At 50.0% G+C, this 14,862-nt stretch overlaps 1 protein-coding gene across 17 annotated transcripts in view; it reads right to left on the reverse strand.

Moving 5' to 3' along the window:
* Positions 1 to 244: 244 nt before the first annotated feature.
* The window catches only part of MSI2 (musashi RNA binding protein 2), a 215,237-nt gene continuing 200,619 nt past the window's right edge, over positions 245 to 14,862 (reverse strand). For 4 of the 17 annotated variants that reach the window (XM_068415924.1, XM_068415921.1, XM_068415918.1 and 1 more), the window contains 3 exons: positions 4,413 to 4,567; positions 2,676 to 2,753; positions 245 to 463 (listed from right to left, as the gene is read on the reverse strand). In XM_068415924.1, coding sequence (XP_068272025.1) covers positions 2,712 to 2,753; positions 4,413 to 4,567 — 197 coding nt within the window. In that variant the 3' untranslated portion in view covers positions 245 to 463; positions 2,676 to 2,711. Of the gene's footprint in view, positions 464 to 2,675; positions 2,754 to 4,412; positions 4,622 to 14,862 lie in introns of those variants that run through there. The other 13 variants (XM_068415920.1, XM_068415919.1, XM_068415913.1 and 10 more) reach the window with 7 other exon arrangements.

Below are 14,862 nucleotides of genomic sequence, written 5' to 3' on the forward strand. Positions count from 1 at the left end.
CATCCTTTAAGCAACATCGACTACGTAAAACAGAAGGGAGAAGAAGGGGAGGTGGGAAAGAAAAACCGAAAGAAACGCCTTAATATAAACAGTTACACTATGGTTAGGCTCTTGCTAGATACACAAAGAATTAGAACTACGTGGCTACGAGACTATGTCAAAACGCTACGAAAAAACGTGGTTTGGAGAGGTTTAAAAAGAGGGGTGGGGGGAAACCCATCGAGAAAATAAAACGAACAAGAAATGGATTTTATATACATACTTTTAAAAGCTGTTGTTTTTATAGTACAGCAGATTCATGAGATGATGAGAGAGATTTTTAAACAACCCAAGTCCGTCGAGTGCCACCTCCAGTTTGCCTGCGTTCTCGGTGATGATGTAGTGCTCAAAGTCTGATGAGATCACCCAAAGCTGGGCCCGTTCAGAAACTTCGCCCCGTCTTGCCCGGACATCCAGAGAGACTCTGCGGGGAGGAGGAGGAGGCGGGGAAGGACACGGAGGAGAGCGGGAGTTAACGGAGGTCACTTGGATTCGGAACAACCCCCCCCCAAGCGTTTACAAAGCCGCGGCGTGCCCTGGCCTGCACCGGGGTGAATCCAGAGTGGTGAAAGGCAGCGGCATTCCTGGGACTGGCCGTGGGAGAGTGTTTAATGGATTTACTGCTCGCTCTTCCCAGCTCCGTCCCCGTGGATGCAGCCTGCCAGCGAAGCCTGGGCTTTGGGCGGGCTGGGGTTAGCCACGGGCTACTGTGGTTGAGGGACGACAAAATGCGACTCGATATATCAAAAGGACAAAATCTGTTCCTCAGGCATCTGTTACGCCAGGACTTTGCAAGGCTTCAGTAAAAGGAGTTTTTTTCTAAAGGCACTGCTAAAGGTAACAACTTTTACAGGGGCACACTGCAGTGGTGGGGATTTATTTTATAACGGAGGCTTCAGCTTCTAACGCTGCTCCTGCCGGTGCTCACTGTTGAGATGGAGAGCAGTGCGAGGGGACTGGCTCTGCGGCCTGGGCACACGTTGTTGGGGGTGACCTCCAAACCCCATCCCCAAACGGCCGTGCCCGAGGTGACGTCCCACCGGCACCCCAGTCTGCAGGAATGGCCGGTCCCCACCCCAGGGACCCACAGCTCGGCCAAATCCATCCTCTACGGCCGCATCCTGCCCTGGGAAGTGGGGGCAGCCGGGGCGGGCGAGGGGCCAGACGCCTCGGGACGTGCCACCGCAATGAAGAGTTCAATCTCAGCGGTCCTTGAGGAATTAATAATAAGGCTCATTTCCTCCTCTCCAAATCTATTTTAATTAGTAATGAGCAACATTAAAAGCACTTTCTGTTTTTAAGTCGTTAATGGTTTGAGTCTTAACACTGGCCAGTAAATGATGGTTACGGTTTGATGTGTTGTGGTGAGGGTAAAATGATTACAAGGCATTAATCTGACGAACGCCGCGGCGTCGTGAGCGTGAATTACGATGTCCTGCTCCGCTCTGCGGCCGCCGTCGTGCACCACCTCGTTACTACAGAGGCCGACGGCCCAGGAAACGTGAAGGGTTCTGACAAATTGATCTGTGAACGCACACCGATACGTGCAAATAACAACTGGGATTAAAGCAGGAGTGCTTATGCTACTTTGTTCTTTCTCATAAAAAATACTACTTGGTGGAGCAAATCAATCGACGGGACAATTTCAGGTAATCGTGGGTGTACGTGGGTAGATGAAGAGTAAATAGAAAACCCCTTTATCCACTGGTATTTAGGTATAAATCTATTTTTGTATTATTTAAAGCCTCCAAATGTTTTCCACAGTTCCCAGCCCCTTGACTAACTGTAATTCTAATTTCATACACTGATTTTGAACGTAAAACATGTGACATGGATCAGATAGTGCTGGGCAAAAGGCAGAGAAATAAAATCTGTCACATCCATTACGTCTGTCTGCATGGACTGAGAGCTCTAGAGGTAAACGTGTGCCATTTAATGGGGGTAACTTCAGTTTTTCATTGACTGACTTTTCTAATCTCTCTGTTCTCGGTGTAAGAATATTTGTTTGCAAAGATGAATGTGCCAAAGGCCAAAAAAATAAAAAAAAATTTAAACATTTAATTAACTTGAGCTTAGTTCAAAGGGTAGGAAACTGGCAGCGATCCAAGGATGCATTACTCAGGTAATGTCTTTAATTTAATTTGCTTAGGTTTAATTTTTTTTTAATCTTGATAATTGCTCTATGGTTACTAGTTACAATGTTATCTTTTAGCTGTAATATTTGGTACAGCACTTAATTAAGAATGATGGTTTCTCCGTAATAAAGCAGTGGGGCTCGTCTGTTTTTAGACGGGTGCCTTGGTGGCAGATCTATAGTCCCCATCAGGATGCTGCCGGACGGCACTTGCTCGTTTCCCCACAGGTTTCTGGGATCACTGGTTTTTCTGTGGGGTTTTTCGCTCTCCAAATTACTGCACCAAGTGTCATGAACATGAAAATGTGACTTTTTGGGGGTTCAGCTCCTGATCTGTCTGCCAGTTTCCAACCCGTGCGATTGATTTGAATAACATAAATCACAGAAAGGAATGATTAAAGGCCAAGGAAAGACGAAATGGAGATTAAAAATTGTTCACTTAAAGTAAATATAGGGGAGATGGCAGTTTAGCACAAAGTACAAATGGTATATACTGTAATACCTCCAAGTGAGATGGCAACCAACCATGTGTAACGTTTCAATGGTATCCATTTGTAAAAGCCGTTGCAATCAAAGGGCCCTAAAATTGCACAATTGTTAAGTTCATCAGTGCTCTATACATGGGAACAGATGATTCTTAATTTTGGCAAGAAATTATCAAAGGACTTGAAAGACTGTGTTGCCAGCATGAATAGGTATTTCCGAGCGCTGTCGTGGTCACCAGCGACTCGGTGTGCTGAACCCTACCGTTACCTTTCCAAGACCATAATCTTCTCATTCCCCCAGTTGCAAAAATCAGCTTTGGGGTTTTCCCTTCTTTATTTGTAAATCAGGGTTAGTAAATTGAGAGTGTTAAATAAATATATATGTAAAAAAAAGCTACGGGATTCTTTGCAGTTATTGGGGGAAATTAAGAGGCTGCCAATCTGCAAGTCAAATAGAAAATCGCTCTTTGGAGAGGTGTTAGTGCAGACAAATGCGGACACCCAGGCTTGTACCTCATATCCTGTTGCTTGAAAAATCAGGATGTTGCTGAGGCCAAAGCGCCCAAGTTTTCAAGAACAAACAGGTCTTTAGGTGAAAAATGGAAATAAGAGGTGTCGTAACTGGTGAGAGGTGGCAGTTTAAATTGATGTAGCTCTTAGGAGAGCAATAATATCCCATGTTTGGTGCTAGAATTGATCCGAAGGGATTGGCAAGTCCCTGGTGTGACCACGGGAGAGGCAGGACCGGGCCGCGAATGGAGCACAAGGGCACGAACGGAGGCAGCAGGGGGTTTTTGTCTTATGCAATAAAAATAACAGCATTTCAGGAACTTTGTCTGCACTACACTCCCGCTCCCCCACTCATCCCGGTCGATCAGAGAGCGACGTTACCCGCTCAGCCTGCGGGACCCGGGGGAAGCCCTCTGTACTGTGCCGTGTCCATCGTACAAGAGGAAACAACATCCCAGCGTTTTAGCACAAAAAAGGGAAACAACTTGGGTTGCAGTTGTTCTGTTTGGGAGACTGACAGCCACCGGAGAGGTCCAACCCCATTCATGCTAACACACACAGGTCAGACAGCGCGCTCTGAACGCAGCATGCAGCTTCGTTAAGCAAATCTCCATCGCCCGTCATTAGTGAGCCTGCGGCCCCTCGCGGCATTACTTTTCCAATGACTTGACGGCAAAGCAGAAGCGACTCGCTTGTAGCCTGCAGATTTGAAGGGCTGTTTGCCCAGGGGGTCCGCAAACGCCAGCACCCACCCCAGCCCAGGGGGACGCTGCATTACAGGGACGGGTGGTGGGCAGCAGGACACCCCTCCTGGGGGGGCTGTGGGCAGCCCTGGGGTCCCGCCGGCCAAATTAATGAGCTGCTTTTTGCTCGTTTAGGCAGGAGCAGGGACTGGTGCATTGTCTGCAATGGGCGCATCAGCCGGGACGCGTGGTTGGGATGATACAAAGCCTGTACAGGTAAGCAGAAATTTTAAAGCCCGTAATTATTAAGTATTTCCTTTTGAAACGTGTCAGGTCTGGGCTGCAGAAGGCACCAGATGAGCGTTTCCAGCCGAGCTGGTAGCTGGAGCAGTAGCTCAGCAGGCCGGGCACAGCTCTCGCAGGCTACGGCAGCAAGGCGCCACGCTCGCCGTCAGGACATAATTAACAAAAAACCCAACATAACCCGCCCACCCAAAGTCATTAAACAATGAACCCCCCCCCCCACCAACCGAGAAACGGGGCGTCGCGCGCGGTACTTACGGCGATGCCGTGGCCGAAGCCCGAGCCCGGCTGCGGGCTGGCGGCGCTTATGTAGTTACCCACGGCGGAGTCCTGGCTGGCCGTGCCGTAGAGGTCCGCGACGGGCCCCGGGCTGTTGGCCCCGGGGAAGCCTCCGGGTCGGGCTGGGTTGGAGCCTGCCGGGGAAGCGGGTGCGCCAAAATTCGGTTGAGCACTGTAGCTATTCAAGACTGGTGTGCAGAGAATAAAGCTGGGTATGAGGCCAGACGCCGGGCATGCACCGTTATTACAAAGCCAAACACCAGAATAAACAGCCTAGGCCCAACTTCTAACACTTAACCAAGGCCATGCGATAGGAGAGCAAGTACTGGAGAAGAGTCAGCCCGTACTACTACGAAGCTTAGAGCTCCAAAAATATATATATGGAGATATATAAAAAAAAAAAAAAGAACAATCATTCAACACACTACTGCAACCAGAGACTGGAGGTGCTCATTTTCACCAAATTATCACAAAATATAATAGATATTTTTCAACATCTGACTTGATGCTCATGCAGTAGTAACAAGTTCTCTAGGTCTGGGCACGCCGAGACAGCATTCACATCCCATGCAAACTACAAAGGAACTAGTTTGAGACTACACATTGTGGTAATATTGATATTAAAATGTTGACAGCAAATAACTTCAATCACGTCTAGGAAAAAATCGTTTTTGGATCCATTCGATACTTTTGAAAAAAAAACCCGCCCTTTTAAATCAGTAAGCTACAATAATTCAATAGTTGATTTTTTTTTTTCCTTTAAATGGTATGGAATGGAACAGTTTGGAAAGGTTTTTTTTAAATATAACCAAGGAGAGTGTTGTTTTATTTATTTTTTTTTTTCCTTTTGATTTGGAGAGCGAAGACCTACCTTCGTCTCCAAAACCATGCTTGGGACATCAACCAAAATTAAACAAATAAATAAAGATCAAAAGCAAAAAAGAATTCCAGAGGGTGTATGACAACTCACCTCCTAATGTGGAAGTAAAAGAAAATTTTACTTTTTTTTCCTTTTTTTTTTTTTTTTGAGACAGAAAAACAAATGTAAATAAGAATGATACTAAAGAATAAATTTAGATATTAAAGCATGTTAGATGATCAGGCTTCTGGCATTTCTCACGGTTGCTCTTGGATGTAAAAATTTATGAGTAAGAAGTTTCAATGCAAAAGAAAAGTTAGCGGACTGGGAGGAGCTGGATGGAAATGGCTTGCGGGAAGCTGGAGCTACACCTGGGTGGCACCTGCAAGGCCCTTGGGGAGCCCACGGAGACTCGCCTGCCCGCCCCGCGATGCCCAACGAGCGCCTCGCCGCATCCCGGTACCGGCAGCACCGCGACACACACCGCAGCCCTCCCCGGGAGCCCCGCGGGCGCCGCAGGTAGAGCCCAGCCAGGCTCCCGGCCCGCGGCTCAGCCCACCCCCTCCCAAGAGGTCCCCGTTTTTAAAACGTATTAATTAACTAGTCAAAAAACAGTCAACCCGGCAGCTCTGCAATGACAGGAAAGTAAATTTTACAAAAGAAATGATTTAATGCAGCTCTGAACTGGTAGCAGGGGAAAGTAAGTAGGACATCTAAGCTAGCAAGTTAAAAGAAATAAGGCATGAGAGAGTAAACAGATTTTGGAATTCGCTGGCAAACAAAGCGCCTGTTTTATTATTAAAGATTAAATGTCAAGATAACATTTGGCCTTCTCGCTCATGAAGAAAAATATCCAGCTGAGATGTTCAAAATCCCTTTATTACTATATGCTAGCACTTTTTTCCCCTTTTCTTCCTTCTGGTTCAATAAAATGGATGTGAGTTTCACTGTCAAGTCCCACAGACAGCCCAGCTGGCCGGTGTGAGCAAAGGCAGGAGCGCGGCAGAGGGACGCGGCAAGGCGAGGGGGGATCCTGCTAGTAAAATACTCCTGCAAACCCCCGCGGCAGCACCAGGAGAGCCCATCACCCTGCCACCGCATCGGGGCCCGGAGCAGGGACCGGCCTCGCTCCCCAGAGCCACCCGCCGCCGCGTCCACCGCGGGAGGAGCCGCACACGCCACGCGCTGCCGTGTCCTCAAACCTTGCAAAGAGAGCAGCAAACGGAGACCGAGGAGCCACAGAGACGCTCTGTCCCCCCAGACATCCCACCCAGCCACTGCCATTTACACCTGTAAGGAGGCTGGGGACACCTGCTTTCATACAGGCAGGAACAGCTGGCGACCAGTTATTCAGAAGTCCTTCGGATGGCGGGTACGTAATGTAAGAAAAAGGTAATTTTCTATCTCCTGAACATCAGCTGAGCTGCTTCCCATGCCTATGGAGATCAAGTGACAGCAGCCAAGAGACGTGGCAGCGAAGAGAACAAGGAATTTAATGTAGGGTTTGCTTCACTTTGAATTTGCTCTGTTTTTTCTTATGGAAAAGGCTCCAAGCCTGTGAATTTTGATCAGTAAGTGAACGTTTGCCTGCTGGCCGGAGGGACAGGCTTTGGGGAGCCTCGAACTCTACCCTGCCCAGCACCACGGTGGTCTGGGGAGCCCTGAAAGCGAGATGGGGCACTAGACACTGAAGCAAATGTGGGTTCATAAACCAGCCCTAGAACAGGGTTTTTTTTTTACTGCAAAGTGGAGCTGTGATCTGCCACGCACACCAAGAGTCGGACCTTGTCCGAAGGGGTGGCTGGGAGAGCTACGGCAGACATCAGCGCTGCCTCCACCTTCCAGAGGCGATGGGAGCAGACAGAGAAATGCCATCGCTGCGGGGCTGGAAACGGATCAAAGGACTCGGTGCCTTGTCACAAACCGCTGCCAGGGTTTGGCACTCACAGCGGTGAGGGTTGGCTGTCTCTGTGCAGACGCGGCAGAGCCAGGCTTTGCTGCCTGCAGTGGGGGCTTGTCTTGGGGATGTGTTTGGTGCAACTGTGCATGTCACATTCACTGCGCCCTCTCCTCAAAGGAGAATCTACTCAAAGACTTTCTGCCAAAATAAATATGAATTTGGAGCGAATTTTAAAACTCATCCATAACCTCAAGACAGTGCTCCAATGAGCAGGGCCGTTTTGTTACTAACTCATCCCTTTAGCAGAGCCGCCTTTATCCACATTTAACGTGCGTGTAAAACGCTTCTCAACGCAACGTTCAGACAAGTGATTTATGTCGAGGAGCCGAGAGCTGGAGCCTGACATGCAGCCTGGGTTCACGCCGAGGCAGGAGGCTCAGGGCTACGAGCTCTGCCGGGAGCGGGGCCGGAGCGCGCTCACCAACCGCCGTGTTAACACAGACCCTGCTCGTACGTTAATCCGTGTTCAACAAGAAAGGTCATCGTGGAAAGATAAGCTCTCTTTCAATGAACTCTTGAGAAATTTCTAAATCAGGATTCATTATGACATTTGCCTTAGTGAACGGCGTATTACGCTAATGAGGATCCAAACGCCTCGCTCCGGGGGTGGAGAGGGCAGCTGGGTAAAGCCCAACAAGTCGGATGCTGAAATCTGGATGCTGAAATCCCACCCAAATAAACACAATTCAGCCATGAACAATGAAGGGAAAGAGGCAGGGAAAGGGAGAAGAAATGTAAGGATTTTGACATTACTGTCCTACAAGGAGGACCTGCAGGGTACCGGGCCGATGGTCAGTCCCTCAGGGCCCAGTGAATCAGCTGTGATGACAAAGCAATGCTTTTAAGCACTACTGAAGTGTGTTGTATTTCAAAGGAAACAAACCAGGTGAAATATGTGCGGAGGTGTAAGGCAGGCGCTGCATCGGGACTGCTGTGCCCTGCACACAGCCCACGGGGAGCCTTCGGTGACAACTCCGTTTAACTCCATTAAAGGCTTAAACACCATTGCTGGGGGAGGACTGGCTCCTACAGTAGTCTCTTCACTGTTAACTACTGTGTTTTTTCTTTTTTTAAACATATAACAAATACGAATACTTCCGAAGTAAAAAGAAAGGTGAAGAATGGTGCAAAACGTGGTTAGAGAAACTCGTGGCTGCCCTCCCAGCCACCGTGCATAGGCAAGAAAAACCTCACGTTTTAAACAAGCCACATGATTTACTGGAGTTCTTCTTTGAGAAGAGGCAGGATACTTCAGGATGAAATATACTGCCCTGTTATCACAGCCAGAAATACATTTCAAGCTTGAGAGAGCAGCTGCGAGCAGAACGGAGCCGGCTGGAGCCGCCCCAGCTTCTCCCCATCCACAGGCACCCACGTCCCCCTCCTGCACCCTGCAGAGATGCGTCTGCGGGACCCCACGCCCCAAAGTGTGCATTGGTCAGTGCTGAAGCAACGCTCCCAGAGACCCATCTAACGACACTCAATCGCTGCCTGCACCTCCCAGTGATCCCCAGGCTCCTGGTCCCTGAGCAACGAGTCGCACTTCTTCCCTCCCAGGTCCTCCTGCATTGGCCCACCGGCCCCGGGGTGGTTCCCGTACAAACAGGCTCCTTCACAACTTGTTGATCCAGAGCTCTAATTTCTGGATGACTCTCTTATCCACCATAAACAGCCACGCACAATTTGGCAGGCATTTCTACCATCAGTGTTTATGATAATAACTACACGTGCTTGAAAGCAGCAGGAAATTTTCAATATAACTATCATTAAGACAAAATGCTTTAAATCAAAGCCATTACCCACCACCAAGACTCAAAGCTCACAAGATTAGGCTGTTTTTCTGTCTTTATGAAAAATTCATTTAACATGCTGCAAACATCATCTTCCAGCTCCAAGGAGTAAATGATACAATAACAGCGAACGCTGCTGGTGGGGATGGGAAGGGGCCGGGGGCATTGGGCAGGGGGTGCCGCTCGGCTCCAGCCCGGTGGGGTGGGCTGTTGGGGAGCAGGTACCCCAGCCCCCTCGGCAGCAGCAATGAGTATTTATCCACATGCACTGCCCATCCCTCTGCCCACGATGGGTTCAGCAGAGCTGCAAAGCAGGGTCCCAAGCAGCCCTGCTGGGACAGGGAACTACACCACAGCTTGGAGACATCTGAGTCACTTGGGATTTACCGCTGGATTTTAAGAGAAGAGTTCCATGGAAGGAATAAGACAGGATGAGAGAGTTGGGGCTGTTCAGTCTGGAGAAGAGAAGGCTCTGGGGAGACCTTCTAGCACCTTTCAGTGCCTGAAGGGGCTACAGGAAAGCTGGAGAGGGACTGTTTACAAGGGCATGGAGTGGTAGGACGAGGGACAATTTAGATGAGATAGTAAGAAGAAATTCTTTGCTGTGAGGGTGGTGAGACCCTGGCCCAGGTTGCCCAGAGAAGCTGTGGCTGCCCCCTCCCTGGCAGTGATCAAGGCCAGGTTGGATGGGGCTGGGAGCAACCTGGTCTGGTGGAAGGTGTCCCTGCCCATGGAAGAGGGTTGGAACTAGATGGGCTTTAAGGTCCCTTCCAACGCAAACCAGTCTGTGATTCTATGACTCTATAATATCACCTGCTACCCAAGCGTTCAAGCCTGCTGTACTGCCTCTGCCACAACCTAGGCACAACCGCTGCAGCGGACATCACAGTGAAACCACGGTGACTGGTGCAGGGGAGATCATGACCCTCCTTGGGGATCCCGTGTGTCCTGAAGCCTGAGCACTAATGGCCACGCTGCAGCGTCCGTGACTAACAGAGCCGCAGTCACAGTGTGATGCTGATACTTTAAATAACCAGCCACGGTATGGACTGTCGGGAAAACTTGAGCACTGCACGCCAATCTTACATCATTAGTGCTTAGAGCCTTCTAAATATCATTAGCTAGCGCTGCACCCGTGTTCCAGATAGCCTGGGCAAAGCTAATTCTTCATGCATTCACGGCTGAACTTAATGGGAGCCTGTACCTTGCTTTTCAGAGGTGCTAACAACCAAGATGTGATTTACCCGAGACTGCATGTACAAATTAATGCCAGTCTGAAATAAGACGTCAGCGCTCCTGGTTCTCCGCTGCCTGTTCAGGCTGCAAAAGCACACAGGCACAGCACTGAGAATTAAATGCTCACATTCAGGCTCTTTTTTCCATACCAATCACCGCGTACAGCTCCAGCTAGAGGCACAAACACGTTTGTTTGTGGTCAGGCTGAGCTATCAGAAGCATCACTTTCTTGTATCTGCGCTTTTACATACAGTGTTGTGGTGTATCTGAGGCAGCACCCGGCACACCTCCAACTCAGATCAATGCTCAAGCTCAAAAATATCTCAGAAATAATGAGCTGGAAACACACAGATATTCTGGAGAGTAACAACGTACAAACAGCTCCCAACTAGCTGAGCCAGAAAGCGGGAGACAAACCAGAAAAACAAACCACCCCAAATCAGAGGTGCCATTTAGCACGTCTCTCGTGGGGACCCGCGAGGCGCAGCGCTCTGCTCTGGCTCTTCCCAAGCAGGCTTGAAAAGCAAACCCCTCTCTGTAAGAAGCCTGTGGCAGACAGAGCTCCTCCGAAGTATTAAGAGCCGCAGATATTTTGCTTATGACAGTCCTGACTCCGGAAAATCAAACCGCGAGCTGTGTGCCTGCCCTGTCGCCCCGACACGGCTCTGTAGCGGGGAGCAGCCAGCCATGGTTAGTGGCAGTGGTTGTCCCTCCCCTGCAGCTATATTGGCCCTGCAGGGAAAAAAAACCAGAAAATAAACCAACTGTCGGGCTCATCAGGAAAATAAGTGGTGATGAGGCCGAGAGACCCTGAGAGCAGCTATCTGCCATAACAAGGTGCTATTTGTACGTTATTTTCTATCCGCAGTCACACTTTAAAAGGCTGTTCTGCCTCCGCAGCCCCTTTGGAAACGGCTTCACACACGAAAATATCGCAGGGCTAACGGCAGGAGCAGCGGGTGGTGAGCAGGTTCCCGGCTCGGCAATTACCGCTGGCAGCGAGCAGAGGCGAGGAGGGAGCAGCGCCCAGGGCCGTCCCTGCCGCCGGCACCGGCCCCGCGCGGGGCGGTGACAGCCGTTCGCACCCCGCAGCACCCTGAGCTGCCAGGAACCGAGCGGGACGCGTCCGGGTGATAATGGCAATTGGGATCTTGGGGCTCTGCAGTGCAGCATGGGACTGCTGCTGTGGCACCAGCACGGACGCTGAGCACGCGGCACGGACACAAAAACAACCGCAAAACCACCTTAGAGGAGCAGAGAGCAAGAGCCGGGTGGTTTGCACAAGCTTGGGCAAGCTAAAAATTCACCTCGTGCACGCTGCAAGCGGCACCTGCTTCTGCTGAACACTGTGGTCAACGCATCCGAAGCACCAGCCACGTCTGGAAGCTGCCAACATGCACCAATTCGCAGCAGAAAAGACACAAAATTCAACATATTCAAGGCCGGCTCTTCTAAGTCCTGCAGTTATGCAGCAGGACAAATAAATGCACTTTCCAGCTTGACTGTAATTTTTCGCGAGCGATCAATATTTATTGCCTAATCACATATTCCACGCGGTGAGTTAGCGGTGTCACTCTCGTGCCGGGCTGAGGGCTACACGGAGGCCACACGAAGCCGCGCTTGTCGAAGCCGCAATCAGGGAGCCAGCTCTTGTCACAGCCTCACAAAAGGATTTCCTCTCGAGCGGCTCATCTTTAATCATTATAAAAGCACAGAAGTTTAATCCATTTTTGATGTAAGCGCTAATAGCTTTGTGTCCTTGAAGTTCAAAGTGGTCTTCGTGCATGTCGCTAATTAGCCGAGCAAGCAGCCATTCCGCTCCCTCTCATGTTTCTAATTAGATCCTTAACAACAAACAAATGTCGACCTTACAAAGGCTCTGCTGCGTTTCCCTCCATTAGTTAAACAGTTCGGGAGGGACGCGGCTCCCACCCAGCCCAGCACCGGAGGGTTTTGGGCTGGGGGCGCTCAGGCACCTCTGTGAGGTGGAACCTCTCCGACGGTGTTTCCTGGGGTGCCGAGCACCCCAGGGCCGCGGGGAGGGGGTGACCACCCCCCAGCCCCCCGTGCCGGCCGTGGCCCAGCGCTGCGCTGCTCCGCTGGCCCTCCCCGCCAGCAAGGGATGCTCGCCGGCTGCACTGAGACAAGCAAATAAAACAGAGGGGTAAATAAACTCTGTCCCGTTAGCCATCTTTCTAACAGGTTGCTTTGGCGACTTAACTGGTTTTACAGTTAATTTAATATCTGGTGGGCTTTAATATTTACATACTTCACACCAAACGCTTGGCACTGCTTTCTTCTGCTCTTTTTTGGTGCGTGATGTCTGGAACGGGCTGCGCCGGAGCCGTTTCAGCAGCACCACGCTCGCACGCTCGTGTGCTCAGGTTTTCGGGTGAGCTCTTCGCTCAAGCCCTGGCTCTGCAGCGGAGCAGCCCCTGCCCTGGGGCACCCCGGAGAAGGCACTGGCACGGCCCTGCACCCTCCCTCGGGCAACACCGGGCTAGGGGGGATAAACAAGGAGATTTCTGCACCAGGGAACCGCGGCCGTTGTGTTTCTCTCACACGTATCTCAGGGCTGCGGCTGCTCGCTGTTCGGCAGGACCTGACCCCAGCGCTGCACCCACTGTCAGTGTCTGCACGTTAAGCTTTAACACTTATTACCATCCATCCCACTGGCGAGTAAGGGCTGAAGCTGGTGATGCTGTGCTAACGCAGACCTCTCACAAATAATTTTTCTATTTAAAATGAGGGAAGAGCTGAGCCAGGCGACGCTGGCGCTCTCACCTCGCGCTGGGTAACACGAAAGCTGTTGCTACTTTTACCGTGGGCAACCACATCTGCATTAATTGTTTACTGCAGCCGGACAGGTCTTTTATTAATATTAATGAGTAACAGGGAACAAAAGGCTCCTTTATTTTTAGCCTACTCTAATTGCGTAGTAATTACTCATCTACAAAACAAATGAGCCGAACTCCATTGCCATAGCAACAGAAACTCTGGCCTCCCACTGTACCACATTAACTGGCTATCACTCCTGTTAATTTTAAATTGAAGCCTTTTGTACAGTAACAGACAATACAGGAGGAAAATTAAACCAAAAACGGGTCTTTGTGTCTGTGCATATTTTAAGTCGCCATAGCAGGAGGGCATTGCCCAGGGGCAGCCTCCCGCCGCCGATAGACCCCCGTGGGCTGGATGGATGCCGGGAGCATAGTGGGGTTATCCAGGTAAGGGAAGAGGAATCCAGCCCACAAACCCTGGTGCTTTCTGTGCCATGAGCCTCTTCTGCAGGAGCACCAACCAACACCCCAGCCCCTCGGCAGGCGAGCGTGTGGGCACAGGCACCTGAGAGTCCTCATAGCACAGAGCTCTGGTCTCTGGTCTCTTTTTTTAACTACCAGGAAATACCCTTAAAAAACCCAGCTGTGTGAGTTTATTATTTTTAAATAGCTCAAGTTTATATACCTGCAGACCAATTTTGCATTCTCTGGCAACTACTAATCCACCAGGCTCCTCAAGCTAACCCAGAGCCAGATGCATGCTAACATCTGCTGCAAGGAAAAACTCCACTGCTTCTTTTTCAGCTTTCTATTTCAGAAAGGAGAGAGAGAGAAAAAAATAACTGTAATTATGTATTTACTGTTAAAGCATTTGGGGAGAGAATCAGCATGAAAATACTCACAATAGTATGTCAGTAAAACGTGCGCTGTGTCCCATTTAGTAGTTGTTCCACTAATGGGTAACAGCCTGCGACTGCTGCCAGACAGGCGAGTTACCCCTCAGCTCAGTGAGTACTTTATGCCTTTAGTGATTAAAATGCATGAGACGTGCTCAAGTATCTCATTGCACTGGAGAGCTCACGCTGAAGGCCCCCGTTTCAAACTCCACAATGGCTCATCTGCATCTTGCGTGGAACAAAGCCTAATTACAACGGCCAAGAGCCCTGTCCCTCTGTTCCCGCTGGGAGAAAGGGAAGCAAACACCGATAATTGGCTCTTGCAGGGCTTTGGGGGGCTGGAGGGTGGCTGCCCGGCGAGGGTGGCGTGGTGCTGTGCACCGGTGAGCTGGTCCCTGCGCGGGCAATGAGCTGGCACGAGGCAGCGGCCGCACCGGCACTGCTCGCCGTGTGTCAAGAGTGGCAGCCGGGACGAGCTCTGCCGAGGAGTATTTTCCCATTCAAAATAATTCTCCTGATTGAAAAGACTATTAAAAGTTAGCCGGTAAATTTGCTAAAGATTAACTTCCACTGTACTTAAGCCTGCACTTCAGAGGTGGTCGCTAATTGCACTGGAGATGATTTATCAAGTGCACAAGATTTTCTATTACAAAATTATTGATTAAAGCTGATGTATTTTAACCACAATGGACTTCAGCCAGGAGCCCTGTAAAACAACGCTGCTGTCTGTGGTCAACAGCAGCAGCACCAAATTGTTGTAGTTCTACTGAATTTCCTGCTCAGCACTGCAGGAACCTCAGAGATCGAAAAAATCAAGAAGTGGCATCCTATGGTAAAATAAGACAAACCGTTTTTGCGCGTAACCTGCGTTCTGGAAAGGACCTGCGTGACTCCCACCCTGGACCAGC

The sequence above is a fragment of the Nyctibius grandis genome, chromosome 18 (assembly GCF_013368605.1).
Source record: "Nyctibius grandis isolate bNycGra1 chromosome 18, bNycGra1.pri, whole genome shotgun sequence".
In the NCBI taxonomy this organism is placed as follows: domain Eukaryota; kingdom Metazoa; phylum Chordata; class Aves; order Nyctibiiformes; family Nyctibiidae; genus Nyctibius; species Nyctibius grandis.